Source organism: Rhipicephalus microplus, chromosome 3 (assembly GCF_043290135.1).
Source record: "Rhipicephalus microplus isolate Deutch F79 chromosome 3, USDA_Rmic, whole genome shotgun sequence".
In the NCBI taxonomy this organism is placed as follows: Eukaryota; Metazoa; Arthropoda; class Arachnida; order Ixodida; family Ixodidae; genus Rhipicephalus; species Rhipicephalus microplus.
In genome coordinates, this window is record NC_134702.1 from 18,001,626 (window position 1) to 18,020,275 (window position 18,650).

General features: G+C 46.5%; 1 protein-coding gene across 3 annotated transcripts in view; it reads right to left on the reverse strand.

The window, feature by feature from the left end:
- Nucleotides 1-535: 535 nt before the first annotated feature.
- The window catches only part of LOC119181245 (uncharacterized), a 187,376-nt gene continuing 169,261 nt past the window's right edge, over nt 536-18,650 (reverse strand). For all 3 annotated transcript variants that reach the window (XM_075888993.1, XM_075888992.1, XM_075888994.1), the window contains 5 exons: nt 9,966-10,169; nt 6,677-6,920; nt 4,561-4,733; nt 2,438-2,992; nt 536-757 (listed from right to left, as the gene is read on the reverse strand). In XM_075888993.1, coding sequence (XP_075745108.1) covers nt 698-757; nt 2,438-2,992; nt 4,561-4,733; nt 6,677-6,920; nt 9,966-10,169 — 1,236 coding nt within the window. In that variant the 3' untranslated portion in view covers nt 536-697. The remainder of the gene's footprint in view (nt 758-2,437; nt 2,993-4,560; nt 4,734-6,676; nt 6,921-9,965; nt 10,170-18,650) is intronic.

Below are 18,650 nucleotides of genomic sequence, written 5' to 3' on the forward strand. Positions count from 1 at the left end.
TAATAATCTCATGATAATTTATAACAGTAAGCAGTTTTATAGAGATAAATTTGTGCATCCCACGCGAAATCGCTAAAGAGAAATCAGCCTAAAACAAAAGTTTGCATGGTGGTAGTGGGCTGGGCAAAGCGCCCGTTCATACAGAGTGCGAGCATTTCTGAACCATATGAACGCGATGTACAGGAGATAAGAAATTCAATTATAAAAGGAGAAACATGGAGGATTCATTGAAATATTTTTGTGCAAGAGGTATAAATACGCTGTCTAAAACAATGGGCTCAGTTGAAATAGAGTTTTCTACATGTTCTCTTCTATTCTAACTGTTTTGCTGTGGAGATGTAGAAGTCCATGTTACCTCGGCTGCTACTTATCGATAAGTTGTGCAAATCCTAAAACTCCTGACGTTGCGAAGCTACAACGCCAGACATCGGTTGCAGTGGTCGAAGGAGGCGCCATGCGAGGGACTGCATAACACTAGAAAGAAGTCTAAAGATGCTGTGGTGATGTCGCCCTGCAAGTGATGAATAGCCCGCACTTAGCATGTGCCAACACTTAGTGCATCAGCTGCGAATAACAATTTTATTTGTGGTGTCGTCGTATTCCAAAGACGTGACAGATAAATAGACATGTCAGGTGAGAAAAGATGTGCCTATGTACAAGAAGGGTGCAGAAAAATAAACAACAGTAACAGTCGTCTTCAGAAAGGGAAGTCGTGGCCGTGACGCTTCAGATAGCTCTGCGCCATCAGCTCGAAGGCCTGCAAACAGAAGAAGAAAAAAAGAAGAGATTCTGCCATGGCACAGTCACGAGTAAGGGAAGTTGGCAAAGGCAAGTTTGTAGCATAAAGCTACAATGAAACTTAGAAGTGTGCCAGCTTGTGCTAGTTGGTGCGACATGACGATAGTTTTAGCGCGAGAACAGAACGACGACAAAAGACGTGTCGTGTCCTTTGTGTCCTTCTGGTCTTTTTGTCATCGTTCTGTTCTCGCGCTATAATTATCGTCATGCCACAATGAAGTTCACATGGTTTTCTCAGAAAGAAAGCTTAGTTGCCGAAGAGTGCATACCCAACCAGGGGCCAATGCTTTTTCGGGGCATTCGCTCTGCGTCTGAGAGGGCGAGCTTCTCGATAAGTGCAAGCACGTGGACACGCGATCGTGACTTTTAGTCTGTCTTGCTCACCGCTACACTCAAATTGCTTTGCGTTTACTGAAATACCCGGCGTGAACTGTGTATATGCACACTTAGAAAATGTGGCCGCGGGGCCGAAAGCCGTTGCCGTCTACCTCGAATTTTTCGAGTGGCCGTCGTGCACTCGGTACAGCTTGTTAGCTCCGAACTTACGTCTCTATTTGCCCTTAGTTTGTGTACTAGAGCTTCGATAGCAAAGTATTGGTGTTGATACGGTACATTTTTCGAAAAACGTTTTCAAATAATCGGTTGTGTATGCTTAGCGAGGGTGATGGGTGCTCCCGGAATCTCTGAGGACATATGCGTTATTTTAGTTGCTTTTTATCTTCCATAGCTGGACCCACTTGACGTAGTGGCAGCTATGGTGCACACATAATCTGGTACCGAACTACGCGTTTGCGTTACCAGATTACCGGGCAGACTACAAGACGCGATTATTGGAAATCAGCCTGGCAGAATCCCGCATGGTGGTGGAAGCGATAAGCTAAAACGTTTGAAAACCACAAGTTCGTAGCATGAAGTTAAAAGAAAATTCATGCATACTTATAGAAAAGGAAACTCTTTAGTTGCCGAAACATCCTGAGAAATGTTAGTGAATGGTTTTGAGAAATTTGTTTGTGTATAGAAATTTTTTTTTTACGATTTCGAGTACTTCATACCCAACTATGCGAGAGCACTGAGCCGTCCCGCTGCCAGAACGTTGTTTTCTAATCCCAGAACAGATACCAGAAGATTAGGCATAGTGTACAGCATTCTGCGCACTGTACACTACACATAACCTTCTGGTATCTGTTCTGCGTAAAGAGTGGCCCGTATGACACACTAAATGATGTTTATTGAGAGTATGCCTCGGTACGGCTTTCTGTCTTGCGTTGCAGCTTTGCGCTAAATAGCCCTATAAATTGACCTCGTGTATACAGGTAACGAATTTTTCTTTTATAACTGTCCCACGCAAAGGAGTCCTTTGTGGATCCGGCTGTACACTGTTTCGTGACTCCGTCAGTAAAGGGGCCCATTCACAAAAACGTTGGCGGAGGCGTAACGTCACGCGGCTATGTGGCACTCACAAAAGCGCGTAAAAAGAGCGACCCGGGTCGTGCTCCTATACACTTCTGTGCGTGTGTATTACTTTAACGGTCGAAAAATAATACTGTGGTATCCGAATCATATATTGAGCATGGGAAAGGTGAGCGGACATGCAGCACTCGGCAGGCTGCAGTGCAAGTTATCGTAGGCTCGAACCCACCTCAATCTCGGCCATTATCTCCGGGTCAATGTGGCACCGCACGTTCCCATCGGGATCCTCAGAGAGCAGCCTCGAGCCGCTGTCCAGACTGTGCGCGTCGTCCTCGGAACAGCAGCTGCCACTATCCGTGTGCAACAGGGGAAGCTCTTCGTTCCTGGCCACAACGGCTGCCAGCAAGGTGGCGTGGTCGCCTTCCTTGGCTTCGCCGGTGCCTCCAATCCTCGAGTCGGAGCCTCCGGGCGACGCCAGCTCCCCTGGAGGCGGTGAGGACCCCGTCCTCCAAGCCGGGTGACCGTTGTCTTCTGTCGTCGTCGTGGTCCCGTGAGACGGTGGCGGGTGCTCGACGGTTGGTGACGGTAGACGCGACTCCTGTTCCTGGAGCTGCAGGTACGGCAGCTCCATGTGCTGTTCCTCAGCCGACAGCAGTGAGGCGGCGTCGGCTGACGAGGCCGCCGTTGCAGTAGCGCCGACAGTCGCTAAGGCAGCGCCGGTACCGCCTCCGCCGTGGTGAGCCTTGAGCCGCTTGTTCTGGGACTCGGTACGACCTCGGAATGACTGGGTGAAGGAAGAGAGCACGCACCCACTGTCACTAAATCGCTGACTCAAGCTGGTACAAAAGATGTGAGATACGAACTGACGCACCGAAAGTAGATACTAGTGCACAAAGAAAACCGATTGGATTAAAATGTTTGGTTAAAAGTATAATCTGGAAAATATTTTGCGGAAGAGACCATAGATGACACCGTCAGTGTCTACAAACTTTGTTTTTTTTTCTCATAGTTCTGGTGGTAGTTCTAATTAGGGAAAAGGACTACCTCCTTTCTTCAATTTCGTGATACAGTAGCGCCTAGCCACTTGCTGCGTAAGCACGCGTACTTAAAAAAGTTCTGATCTCACTCAAAACGAATTCCTACATGGCGTGTGAACCCGCCTCTGATTCTATGGCCACCTGCGAAACCTTCAAAACTGTGTAAATGGTTAGATGTTCCTGATTGGATACAACACCACACTAGTTTATCGAAGCGTTCGTTCTCATTAGAAGCCCTACGGGCAATGTACTTCTTTTCTAGGTCACAAGCGGCTACGTAATGACTGACTATTCCCACATTGCCACATAAGATGCAAAATTTAAGGATTATCTGCCTGAACCCTCGGTTTCTATTCATGAATTGAGATCTGGCAGATCGCTAAATCGCAACGGAAGGCCGGAACAGGATAAACAAGCTTATTTTCCGATTTCAAGTTTCCTTGTATACTGGCCAAGAAGAGATGGTGCACCCTTTTAACGCGATAGAGTTAAAAGGGTGCCCCATCTCTTCTAGTGTTCTAACACACACACACACACACACACACACACACACACACACACACACACACACACACACACACACACACACACACACACACACGCACACGCACACGCACACGCACACACACACACGCACGCACACGCACACGCACACACACACACAAATTAAAAAAAAACACGGCCACACCCCTGCTTGTGAATACACTGAAAATAACTTCCGCTGCTTGGAAATAGAGTGAAAGCAACTTTCATGTTTTACAAACACACGCGTACTGTATACATGATTCAAAATGCAACATAAAATATTGCAGTAATAATACGTGGTACAAGCATACAATGTCATTTGGTGTCAGAACATGGGCTAATCATAATGACTTCATAGTTTAGACAGTCCCTCACTACAAAAGGCACACTGCACCCTTAAGGCAACGTAGTGGGCGCGTGTGCCGCCACGGTGGTCTAGTGGCTATAGGGTACTCGGCTGCTGATTCGCAGGTCGCGGGTTCGAATCCCGGCTGCAGCGGTTGCATTTACGATGGAGGCGGAAGTGCTGTAGGCCCGTGTGCTCAGATTTGGGTGCACGTAAAGGAACCCCAGGTGGTCGAAATTCCCGGAGCCCTCCACTACGGCGTCTCTCATAATCATATGGTGGTTTTGGGACGTTAAACCCCACATACCAATAATCAATCAACGTAGTGGGCGCATGGCAAGTTCAAAAATATTCCATGCCCTGAGAGTTTGAAGTACAACAGAATATCGCTATTGCATTCAACTCTAAAAGGCGGAGCTTAAGGCTACCCCGATTTTTCCTTACCTTCTTGTGCGTGCTTCCGAAGCGGCCCTTGCGAGACTCGAGAAAGTCTCCGATGATGCGCAGCGGGCTCCGGCGGCTCTTGGACGCGGTGCGGGTGTCCTCCATTTCCTTGGAGTCAGAACTCTTGGTCGTGTCGTCCGATTCGTCGCCGGCCTTGCCCGCGCCGTTGTTGACTGCGTTAAACACACGCGTTGTTAGAGAGTCTTGTTAGAGATAAAAACTATAGTGAAGTTAAAGGGCCCCTAAACTACCTTCCATATTTTCTTACAAAAAAATTAAACACGAGTCGGGCTCAGAATGTCGCTACGATGAACAATATGCCAAACGTGGTAGTGCTCCGAGCAGCGGGGGCACCACGATTTCCAAAAGACCACCTCGTTTCCTATCCGGGTCTTTCGGTAATCCTCGGCGTAAGCCGTGACCATTGGCGCCTGATCATGTCACCTACAAAGAGAATTTGCTCGCAGTTATGTGAGCACACACCTCGGTTAGTGGTAGAGGCGAGCCGATGAAGGGAGCGTAGCGAAGAAGGGACAGGGCGACGACCATTTTTGAATAATCTAAAGTGTGTACCTCCGCTATTAGGGTGCCATTTCGAAAAATTGTCGCGGCTACGCGTTCGCTGTAGGTTCCGGTACAACTGCAACGCTACAACTGAATTTCAAACTCGGTGAACTTTTGGAATCATTTAATGAGGGGGCACCCATCGGAGTGTTGTCACGGTGACCACGACAACAAAAATGCACTGGTTAGAATGATGGGTGAAAAATAACACACCGTACTTCAGTAGCACTGCGGCGGTGAAATATTTTACTGAAGTTATTCAAGGACCTTGGTTGTGTGTCGAAGAATCATGTGTAATAGCGCGCAATTTAGAACAATGATCTCTGTTGGCGGTCGGGAGGAAGGGTGGAAGTGCCAGCGTCTTTGAACGGTGGCGAATAGTAATACAGCATGAAACTTTCTAGCGCCGATAGAAAAATTAGCGTGCGGCGGGTCATTGTCGGAGTAGCACATCTTCCACAAGCAAAAACGGTATTACGCCGCTGACTACTACTATAAGTGCGATAGTACTGACTAAAGAAAAAAATTGGTCCCGTATCTGCATATAACCTGCAAATGTCGTCGAAAGACGATAGTCTTGCGCGTGGAGAGAGGGCACAAAACGTTTATTTGATGTTGTGCGCAAGAAAATCGGCAAATGGTATTCCATAGGCGCTGCGTTAGAGTGCCTCGAGCGTGCAGCGGAGGCGAACAAGCGCATCAAGTCACGTCACACGTGAAACATGAGTGCCATCTGGCAGTTTTTTTTTTTTTAGAAAACAGAGCGCGTGGCCCTGAGACGGGCACGCGCGCCCGTTTCAGAGGTGATAAGGTGTATAGAACGCAAAGCGACGGCTAGGTGCCACCACCGTGTCGTCTTGGCAAAACGTTGGAAACACTCACTTCTTCGTGCAAGCGTTGCAGGGTCAGCGCATCGTGATAAGCGCTACGGTCCTTAGAATTACTTATGTATGCCTTTTCTAGTAAAAGGCGAACATGCAGAACATATACGTGTTGTTATGGTGCCTCAGATATGCGCAATAATTGCTTTTTAGTCGACAATCGCACACGTATAAACGCTGATTCTTGAGCAACATTGGTGGTAGTTGCCGATGGGATTGGCCGTTCGGGGTATCGGCTGGTGCTGTGTAGAGTACCCGGTTCGCGGTAACGGTGGACAAACAGACCAAAGTTTTTGCGTCCAAGGTCCCCAAGAAAGACCATCCATCCGTCCGTCCATCCGTCCGTCCGTCCGTCCGTCCGTCTATCTATCTATCTATCTATCTATCTATCTATCTATCTATCTATCTATCTATCTATCTATCTATCTATCTATCTATCTATCTATCTATCTATCTATCTATCTATCTATCTATCTATCTATCTATCTATCTATCTATCTATCTATCTATCTATCTATCTATCTATCTATCTATCTATCTATCTATCTATCTATCTATCTGTCTGTCTGTCTGTCTGTCTGTCTGTCTGTCTGTCTGTCTGTCTGTCTGTCTGTCTGTCTGTCTGTCTGTCTGTCTGTCTGTCATCTATTCACCCTCAGTCATATACTTACGAGATGTGTTCGAGGCGGACTTCCTGATGATGGAGCCGTTGTTGCTGCTGCATCCTGCCTCTTCTTTCTGCTTTTTGGAGCGGGGCATGAACTTGGCAGCGCGCACCCTGAGCGACCCCCCAGAGCGCCCCTCGTCCTGTGTCCGCGACACCAGGATGCGGGGCGCCGATGATGAGTCAGCCCAGTTTTCACGCAGGGCGTCCTCCGGAGACAGGTGCCTGTTCTCGAACAGGTGCTGGTACACCTGCAAAAGGGACCAATCATCACACACATTTGTTATTATATAAAATTTGCTGATGTTTCGCGTCCCATAACCACGATGTGATTATGAGGAACACCGTACTATCGTGCTTGGAAAATTTTGGGTCACCTGGGGATCTCAAAGAGGCGAAAGAAAAAGAACAAGAAAATACAGGATAGCGAAGGAAGCATTAGTGCGTTCTGCTATCCTGCGCTGGTGAGAGAGGATTAAGAGATGAAAAGATATAGAGATAAACAAAAGTGAGCTTTGAAAAGTATCGTGGTAGCTTAAAGAACCCTACCCTGCTGTTTTTCAAGGTACTGGGCGCAGAATTTAAGCCGTATTAGGTTACACTGAGACGTGCTGCTAAATTTAGGTACATGTTTCGCATCCGTCAAACTGTAGCCGCAACAACTGGGATTTCATCCCGGAACCTTGGAGTAAATATTGGAGCATCATAATTACTATTCCACCTTGGTGCGTCACAATTGTGAGCTCACGCACGTTGACACATTGATACTTCGGTGACTTGTCAAAATATCCCTTTTACAGGGTTTGTATGTAACTCTGAAAATGTTTCGCGCTGAAGAAAACTGCAAAAGAAAGTGAGAATATAAAACATGTGAAAGTCTCGCGCATTGTTCACCCCCTTTTTATCCATGGCGTATAGCACAAAATTATTGAACCGTTCTGGTAATGTCATAACGTTTATGGACGTGCCGCAGTCGTTACTGAAAAATTACAGGCGTGGAATAACTATCGCAAACACCGATGAACAGTGGAGCTGAGGCGAAGCTTTATTGGTTACTTAGCCACTTCTTTATTATTCTTCCACATTCAAGAATGACCCCGCATCGCCCTCGGCTGTTACAGCAGAGGGGGGGGGGGGGGTTACAACATAAGTCCAAATATTTCTTAATTTGGACAACATACTTGTTCTTGGGACAAGTTGTTTCATTCTGATAAGCATTAAAAAAGAAAAAAAGGAAATGAGAGAACATGCATGTCCTCGGCCTTCCCTGTGTTTTCCTCTCTCCCTTCCTCGTAATCTTCTCTTTCCTTTCCCACGCACCTCCCTCCTCCTCCCAACTGATTCATTCCATGCATTGACACCCCACCGCTTTGCTCTTTCTCCTCCTTCACTACACTCAACCTCGCCTCTCTTTCCCAACTCTGATATACTGGACTTACACTCGCTTCTCTTCTTGGCTTATGCCATGCTTTCTCTCTCGCTATGCGCTTGCCCCCTCTGTCTATTCTGCGCGGGCTATACTATGACACCCTCGCTGTGGATGGACATAGCTAGGCTATAAGAGCTACACTGTATATATTCTTGAACGCAGGGTGTCACAGCCTTGAAGAAGACAAACCCGTTTGCCGAAACATCCAGCCTGGTGACACCCTGTGTTCAAGCGTGTTTCATCTCTCGAGGTTTCCATGTTCCCCTGAACGTGTGCCTTACTTGGATTTCCACCGACGGTACTGTCACTCAGCTGTTGCCCTTCCTAGTAATATACTGTATACCCCTGTCATGACGCCGTTACGTGCTTTTTGAAGTAACTGAACAGCTTACAAAACTGCCAAAATAAAACTTCAGTCCACTTATCTTTGATGACTAGTATTAACAAAACACTATGGTGAACGAGCACCGCATTAATGCTCGACGCGCCGATCAAAATGGAGCCCTTCACATGCAAATCTGCTTAGCCACTGAACAGTGCTTGTTAAAGTCGGCTTTGCCACAGCAAGGATCTTTATGCGGAGCAGCTTGCTTCGGCGATAGCCACCACAGTAGCTCGTTTATTCATCCGCTCGCCCTGGAAAGTGTAAGTTGGTGATAATTGGGAGAGGCTCTCGTCCTACCATGGACATATGATAGGCTCACACAAGCTGATAATGATGACGAAACTCGTTTAGGCATTCATCGAAGTGGACATCGCTAAAAAGGGGCTTTTTTTAGCGATGTCCGATGTTAGAATGAGCTGCGCACTCCACTGTGCTGCCTATTATTTATTATAATTTTGTTTGCATGTTCGTGTACCAGCCGCAATTTTTATGAGTGAAGCTGAGAGTCAGCGCCCGTGCTGTTACCTCCCTCTTTTTCTGTGCGTCATCAGATATCAAGAGGGGGGGGGGGCGGTGTCGTTTGGGGCTTTAAACCGATCGATACTGTAGATAGTGCAGAGTGGCGAATCGTGATGGGTTCCTTCGTCTACCGCGTCTTCGTCTTCCTTCGTCCTTCGTCTACCACAGTAGCAGGGTTCCTTCGTCTACCACAGTAGCAGCATCCGGCCTACAGAACTTACTCATATGCTACGAGCCGCGGCTAACGTTAGTTAAAGTTAGCCAGTGCCACACAAATGAAAGGGCAGCGTTGGCTAGTGTGAAATAAGCTCGTTATATGATGTAATGACACACACACAAAACCAAAAGCAAACAAAAACACTTACCAACAATTACTTAAAAATTTAAAATTATTCACCGATAATTATGGCACTCTTCAGGCATTTTAGAAATTTGGTGTGTGTGTTTTTTTTTTTGCGATAAGTTGAAGCAAATGCTCCTGCTACGGTGGCTCGCACCTCTGGATCCTGGTATCGCCAGCGTTGAGCCTCTGCTCGGGCAGCTCGTTTAGAAGCAGTGGCAGACAACGCACTTCTACCAGTTGTATAGTTGACTGCTCAGAGCTGACCGGCTGAAACTGTTCGTGCACCGTTTACATTACGGCGAGAACACCATGAGTAGTGGGGGACCGCCGCAGACAATTTTGCGCAGACTATTTACAACGACCGCTGTAGACGGAGCACTGCGCGACTGCCTCGCTTAAGTCTCGTTTACGTGGAAGGCGGGGCGGCCAAAGCAGCAGGGTGGCAGGCGGTGAAAGCGGGCGGAAAAAGGAGGCGGCAAGTGCCTTTGGTCAATCTCTGTCGGGTCCTGTTGTGCGCACTGTTTCTTAGTATCTAAGGGTACTTAACAACCGGTTGCAAATAAGCATTCTAAAGCCGTTCATCTCTCTTGGAGTGATGTATTGGTGGCGTCAGCTCGTACCTCTTCCATCTTTTTGTCCCACTCGCGACGCACTTTCTGCGCCTGACGCTCGGTCTGTCCCAGGTTGCCTTCGAGCAGGCGCAGCTTCTGCGTCAACTCCTGGAGTTGTTCTTCGACGAGTTCTCGACCTTCGGGCAACTCGGGTATGGCCCGCGGTTGTGACTTCTTGCTCGGTTTGCGCAGCTGCCTCTGCAGGGTCTCCACCTGAGGCGATAGAGAGCGAGTTTTGTTTTTCTAACAATGCATCACGGAAGGTACACTTAACACCGATATGAAAAAGAAAACACATTTCCACTCAAAGTGAAGGTTTTGACACCTGGGACCTGTTCACTCGCTGACTTTAACTTTGCACACTTCATAAAAGTCATAACTCACATTATTCGTGGTATATATTGGTGAGTGAGTGAGTGAGTGAGTGAGAGGAGTGGAGTGGAGCGAAACAATTCATTTCGAAATTTGACTATACGTACTTGACTACTTACGGCTAGAATATGAAGCTGAGCCCGTTGGCACGTATTCGTGTTAAAAGACTTCAATGTCCGTACAAACACGGACACACACTAGAGAGAAGTCAAAACACCAGAAATGTTTGTCGCGCCTTGATTTCTCTCTTGTGTCCGTGTATGAGCACCACGTCCTTTATCACCAAGTCGCGCTAGTTTTCATGTATTTCTTGTAGCCTCCCTGGCCTGATGTGCAACTCAGGTTTGGTCCTGTAAACGGGAGCACAGCAGCGTGCTGTGCCATTCCTCCCGGTGAGGCCCTGCGGAGTCTAGTTGCTTACTGGAGCACCTTCACAGCATGGGACTTTAGAAGAGATCCACTGTTTCACGCACTTCACGGAATCTAGGTGGCGGTCAGCACATTTATAATTTTTTGTTGACCTTCTAGCAGACTGTGACAATTGTGGAAGTTCTTTAACACCACATGTTTTTCTTATAGCAGTAAGACGGTAAGTTGGGCCAGTTGGTTAGGATACATCGTGAACTTATTTACAGCTCAACACCAAAAAAACACAAGACAGGGAAGGAGCAAACGAGAAAGAAAAGACGACGCTGTGAAGGTTCGAGTCAACACATTGAAAAAAGCCTTGGGTACTAGAAATATATTACAGTAAGACGGTAAGTTGGGCCAGTTGGTTAGGATCCATCGTGAACTTACTTACAGCGCAACAACAGAAAAACACGGGACAGGGAAGGAGCAAAAGAGAAAGAAAAGACGGCGCTGTGAAAGTTCGAGTCAACACATTGAAAAAAGCCCTGGGTAGTAGAAATATATTACAGTAAGACGGTTAGTTGGGCCAGTTGCTTAGGATTCATCGTGAACTTACTTACAGTGCAACACCAGAAAAACACGGGACAGGGAAGGAGCAAAAGAGAAAGAAAAGACGGGGCTGTGAAGGTTCGAGTCAACACATTGAAAAAAGCCCTGAGTACTAGAAATATATTGCAGTAAGACGGTAAATTGGGCCAGTTGGTTAGGATCCATCGTGAACTTACAGCGCAACACCAGAAAAACACGGGACAGGGAAGGAGGAAAAGAGAAAGAAAAGACAGAAGAGAAGCGCCATATTTTCTTTTTCTTTTGCTCCTTGCTTGTCCTGTGTTTTTCTGGTGTTGCGCTATAAATAAGTTCACGATTTTTCCTATATATATTATTTCTTTTTTTAAATGTTCACTCTATAATTATAAACAGTTGGTTACCCAAAAACCCGTTATATCTTTCTTAATCCTTTCAGATGATGTTTATGAAGAACTGTCCATATGTGCGTCAAACTTACATGACAAGATTTCGAGGCGCTTGATATTCTATTATAAGTAAAGTAAGCTCATAAATAATACGCTGATTTATGCGTTTCATGATGGTTATTCTACATTGAATCATAACTGAATGTCTTTTAAGCCTGAAGTCATTGATGTTCTGTTTTTGCACGAACTGATCCGTATTGGTACTTGAAATATAGTAAGAACTCGTTTTTTTTTTCGGTTGTGCTTATTTAGAGCCAAGCGAAGTTTGACTTTTGTATGGGGCTTGCGGAAGGTGGAAGGTCGAACGACTAATCGAACATAATTGTGCCTCTGGCGAAGTGATCATGCGCATCAGCATGCTGCAAAGTGATGTTAAATAAAGGCACAAGCGTTATGCAGTAAGTTCGATTCAACCAACCAACCCTCAATGTATCTTGCTCCGTCTGAGCCACCAGCATAAAGAAGTGTTGTACACAATGAACACTTTTCGTAACTCGCAAGTGCGCTTCTCTGCGCTGCATATTTGTCCAAGTATTGGCGGCGCCCGTCATGCTTCAAGCGGAGACGGGGTCGTAGTTGAATGGGCCGGGAATTGTTCGCACAGCTAGCCCCTTGTTACGTCATTGCTGGCGAGTGGGCCAGTAAACCGCTCTCGTATATTGCAAGTTGGAAGGTCGCAGGTGCAGGTTCGATTCCTGCTCACGGCAAGTTACCTTTTCACCCACTTTTCGTCTTCCACATTTACATTACAACTTGTCTAATAACTTCCTCTATACAATCTGTTAGATCTCATTAATATTGTGTCAAAACACAAAAAAACGAGCGCTTAAGTATACACTTCTTTGCCTTATATATATATATATATATATATATATATATATATATATATATATATATATATATATATATATATATATATATATATATATATATATAACACGCTACGATGACTGGGAGACGTGGCATGGCTCATACGCCATGTTTATTCCGTTCTGCTGACTTATTCCTTCTCTGCTTCTACCATGCCTTCGTACGTCACATGATTCCCCCTCCCCCCGAAAGAATGCGCGAGTTACAGTCAACAAAACAACAAAAAGCATAAAGTGAAGAATGTCAAAATGCGCGGTAGTTCGATTTCAGGAGGGAGTTTCTTAACTCGCACAAAAGCTTCACAGTATAAGGCAGCAGTCCGGTCATGTCTAGGGTAGCTCTGGCGGACGAGGCTGGCTGTTGTGCTCTGGATAGCATAACCCTGCCCTGCACATCTCCACTGATGATGACACGACTTGAGGTCTTGTGAAGAACGAACAAGGCTTGAAATCTGTGTAGCATTGGATTGACGGATGTCTTTGGCATCGGATCCAGCACCGTCGTGGCAATAGATGCTTTGCTTCTAGTTGGCACGCGTGAGAGCCGAGGATGATGGGACGATGTCTTTCTTTCTCCGTTGTATACGTAGTAGCTTCATGTCTCTTTCGTAACTTTCTGTGGCGTTCTCTCAGTTTGTTGGATCGCAGACATGGCTTTGAGAACTGGTGCAGAAAATTTTGTCGTCATTGCTTTCTGCGACGATGGCTTAGGCATCGACTTTGTCTTTGCTTCTTTAATTGATGTTGTCTCTGATGACCTTTCAGCCACAAGTGTACTCGTGAGGAGGTTTCAATTGATCGTTGTTCTTGTTTGAGTAGCCGTTGCAGTTCTTGGAGTTCGTGGAGTTGCTTTTGTTGAAATTGCTCGTCTTGTTGTGAAAGTTCGTCAGATGGGCCTCTTTCGGGAACATGAGTCTGCTTTTCTTTAGATGGTGATGTGATCAGTAGATTGTCGGTAGTCGACACTGTACTGCTAGGCTTGTCTTGCGATGAAAGCAGCGTGACAGGCTGATGAGAAAGCTCCCAAAATAGTTGTGAGACATCCTTGATTGGAAATGCTTCTGTCAGTTGACAATGCGCGGACGTTGGTGGATTCGAAGTTCCGGCAGTGCTTTGACTCACATGTGTGTTATCACTTGACGATGAGAGCACAACAGACATGGCTTCAGGTGGTTCTGATGGCGTATGTTTTTGTTTTTGCAGCGTGGTTAGGCTGACAATGTCTGTCGAACGACCCTGGTCTGGAACGTCAGGGTAGGGGCTGGTATTGTGAGGATTCACCAGCTCGTCACGCGTAATTCCGTCGCACGCTCGAAACCGTCTGGGCCTTGTGTGTGACACGAAGCATCAAAGAATTCGGGTGGTTCAGTAAAATGTGAAGTGTTGTGGTGCATTGAACACGTTGAAAATGCCGATTTCATTGTTCTTGGGACAGCCGGCTTTAGGTTTAGTCTTTTGCCGAAATGGTCTATATTCCTTTCGGTATACGGAGGCTTTACCTTGTCTGTTGCGACGTGCAAGTCACCAGTCGGTGTTCGAATGCGTGACGTTTTTTTGGAAGAGTCATATGATGGTACAATGGTGGCATATTTTCTCTGAGGTCTCGTTTGGGAAATAGGCTTACTGCGGCAAGACTTCGCGTAACTCTGATGGACGAGTTGAAAAGCCTTCCCCTGATGAGGTATGGACAGGTCTTCATAGTATTCTTTGAAACGGGTGATCATTTCCTCTTTGATCTTTTTCCAAGACTCATCATTCTCGAAGATGTGGGTGAGGTAAAATTTGAATGTCTCACCTGAGATGTAGTCAGTAAAGTTGATGATTATCTCCCGTTCCGACCAGGATGCAGTGGCGGCGTGGAGCTCGAAAAGGTTGAACCAGTCTTGTACGCGTCCGTCGTCCGCTGATAAGGTGTACTTGGGTATGTCAAGGTCGTCTGATGGTGCTGTCATGATGCTGGTCTTGGTGTAGTGTAGGGATGTACTTTCGTGGTCCACGTTCGGTCACTACGTCTTGCTGAGACGTTCGAAGATGGTGGCTGGTCGCTGTATGCGGCCAGGAGATGATTCCGTAGTCGATGTATGGTCAGGGCGTCTTGTGGAGAACTGCGTCGATGATGAGACACTGATGAAGTGGCTGGGAGGTCTTCATCCTGTCGACTCGTGTGACGGTATGCTGAACGCGAGACGTGGCCTGGCTCATACGCCATGGTTATTCTAATCTCACTTCTTCATCTACTTCTTCTAACCATCATCGTAGCGTCACACACACACACACACACACACACACACACACACACACACACACACACACACACATATATATATATATATATATATATATATATATATATATATATATATATATATATATATATATATATATATATATATATATATATATATATATATATATATATATATATATGAGATCTAACAGGCAGTAATGCCAAGGAACGTATAAGGGAAGTTATTAGAACAAATGGAAAGTAAATAAGAAGAAAGAAAAGTGGGTGAAAAAAAAACCAGCCTTGAGCAGAAATCAAACCTACGACCTTCGAATAACGCGTTCGATGCTCTAACCAGTGAGCTATCACAGCGGCCTTCTCACATCCTCTTTTTTTGGGGTTTATATGTGAATTTAGAAGTAAAAGAGTCAGTCAGCGCCGTCTATAAGCCAAGCTGCGAGTGCGAAACACCCACTTTTAGATGCGGAGCATCTAATACTCGAGGCTTGTAGTGCGGCGCCGTCCGCAAGCTTCCTCCTCCTTCTTCCACCATCTGTGCATCCCTTCCTCCTCTACACACCGCGCGCGCTTCACTCCTCCACCATCTGTGCACCCTTCCCCCTCTACACACCGCGTGCGCTTCTCCTCTTCACGAACATTCGCTAGCTGTATAATGTAGTGCGCATGCGCCGTCACGCTTCGAGAACATCGGCAGCTGACGCGCGCGCATGCGCCGTCGCGCTTCGAGAACATCGGCAGCTGACGCGCGCGCATGCGCCGTTGCGCTTCTCCCCCTTCTCGAACATTCGACAGCTGACGCGCGCATGCACCGTCACCCACCATCTGTGCCGCGCGCGCTTCTCCCCTTCGAGAACATTCTACAATTCTCCTGATTCTCCAGTGGACGCGCATGCGCCGTCGCGCTTCGAGAACATTCAACAGCTGACAGTGCATGCGCCGTCGCGCTGTATATATACTCAAGGTCGGCGCTCGCTCGCTCAGTTGCCGCTCGTCGGTTGGTTTGTACGGCGCGTCGACGTCCAAGGTCGCGGTGAAATGAATTCCAACGAATCCACAAACACAATGATCGACGTCCCTTCGACCAGCGCCGCCCTTTCGCATACGTGTGTACGTGTTCACTAATTTAACACCCCCTCCTACAACCACGTTATCCAATTTAGCCATCGACCCAAGTAAGTCGCAATTTAACACCCCATTTCACAACCACGTTAACCAATTTAGCCATCGACCCAAGTAAGTCGCACTTTAACACCCCGTTAACCAATTATATGCTCCGCATCCTCCTCAGTGTTCCCCCGAGAGAAGCTGCGGGCAATTTTTTTCGCCCACTTTTCTTTCTTCTTATTTATTTTTCATTTGTTGGTTTAGAGAAATTTATTCTCACAGACAGTGAACATCAACTACAATCCAACAGATTCACTTAAAAAACAGCGCCATTAACGAGAGACAAAAGACAGAAGGAGACAGACAGCGGCAGTGCCGCTGTCTGTCTCCTTCTTTCTCTTGTCCCTCGGTTTTGGCGCTGTTTTTTAAGTGAATCATGTCGTACCAACTCGCCCAAGCAACCACGTTAGCTAATCCAACAGAACATTGCGACAGAACACAACTTCCACAGACACACCAAAAGTTGTTACAAAAAGATATGTGTACATATGTAAACGGAACACAACATACACAACTTAATCAACTACACAGGAATTGTTACAAAAACAAAGTCTACATATGCACAATACATGGTAAACGAAGAACACACAAATGAAATGTAGAGATCTATATGTCAGATATTTACATAGTATATACAAGGTATTTGTATGAGTACTAAACAAAGATTAACCTACCAATACCAGACAGGCCTGAAAACAAGCCTTACACGTCTCTCACAGACGAACACAAAATGGCAGGACCAGTGTCGAAGGAATTCCTCCTCACTCAGAAAGAAGAGTTCCTCCGACAACACAGATAGTATTTCTTTGTACAGTCGCTCCAAAATCGGGAAGAGAGCACGGCGGCGACGACCTGCTGCATTAGCTTCACAACGGTTACGCCAGAGACAGTAGGTACCAGCAACAATGAGAAGGCTGGCAAAGCGGCCTCGAGGACAACGTCCACAAGAAACAAAGCAGTTTACTCCGAGGCCACGAAATCCTGCATGCACAGCCCTCCAGAAAACACGAGCAAGGACATATTGCCTTAACACATGCTGATTTGTTTCCCGTAGGGAACAGTTCGGACATGTTGATGACTAGACCATTCTTCACCTTTCTAGGCGGTCAAGGGTAGGAAGAACGCCCCACCCAAGCCGCCACATGAAGTTCCGGAGGTGGCCAGGTAGAAATGACGCCGTCAGCGTGCTCGAAGACACACGACTATAGAGCGGGTGCGGCATGCTGGAGGAACTAACGGGAGCAACAACGCGGCTGTTGTGTCGACGATATAATTGTCTAACACATCTAAATCAGGGCAAGTCGACTGGATATGACGAAAAAACGTGACAGCTGTTGCATAAAACGAAGGAAGTACTAATGATTGTGGGCCCTGATTAAGGCGCACATTAGGCAATAAATACCGAAGGTGAGTGCCTAGAAAATAATATGCCAGAGTTCGCGCGGGGGATTCCTCTCCTTGTACGAGACGCAACAGCAAGCGCAGGGCCAATAGCCGGCAGTGTATTGAATCCGAAGGGAAAGCAAAACCTCCCTGGGAACGCTGCTGTCCTAACGCTGCTCGAGAAACCAACTCAGTGCCACCAGACCAAAAGAAGGAATACAAGGCAGACTGCAATGACCTCACGATGCGTAAAGGCGGCTGTTCCAAATGACAAAGGTACCAAATGCGACCGCAGAACACAGTCTGCGCAAGGTACCTCCCCTCAAGAAGCGGGAAGTCGAATTCGCGGGCGTTCTCAATTTCTTGTTTTACTTCATCGAGGGCATTTGACCAAACGGAGTTACAAATGCCGTAGTGGTTGTATAGAATTCCTAAAATGCGAAGAGACGCAGCCGGCTGAAGAAGAGATGTGGACCTAAGTGTGAAGTTGGGATAGCCGATGAACAAATACCGGGATTTAGAGAGGTTTAGCGTGGCACCTGAAATGCCCTCATACTGGAAGAATAAACGCAGGCTATGAGAAAAACTATCTTCATCTGAAAGGTACAGGGTTATGTCGTCAGCAAATGCTGTGACTTTTACTGTACTGCTGCCGGGAAGCGCAAGACCCCAGACATGCGAATCTGCTTCTAGAGCACACAAAAATGGCTCAAGGCTGAGGACAAATAGAACAGGAGACAAGGGGCATCCTTGACGGACCACACGTGTAATAGAAAAGGCAGCACTCTCCCAACCATCTAGAACTACTGTACTTTTTATACCAGAGTAGGTATGTCTAATTAATTCAACAAAAGTACCAGGAAAACCAAGGGCTGTGACCAGTTTAAAGATATATGTGTGCTCTAGTCGGTCAATTGCTTTCTCTTGATCTAAAGGCACAAGGAGACCACGCGCAGATCGCGACAGAGTATAGGATATGATATCCCGGGTGGTAAAGGACAAACTGTGTATTTCCCGTCCAGGCATAGATGAAGCCTGGTAATGACCCACCAGGGTGTTCAACAGAGCCTTCAAACGTTGAACGATCACTGTCGCGAATATCTTATAGTCAACGTTAAGAAGCGTGATAAGTCTCCAATCTTCAGGATTAACAGAAGAAGCATCACTTTTTGGAATAAGCACAATGCGTCCATCTCGAAAACTTGATGGAAAGACACCATTCTCGAAACATCGCCGGATAACCGCGGTTAATGCAGTACCAAGCTCATTCCAA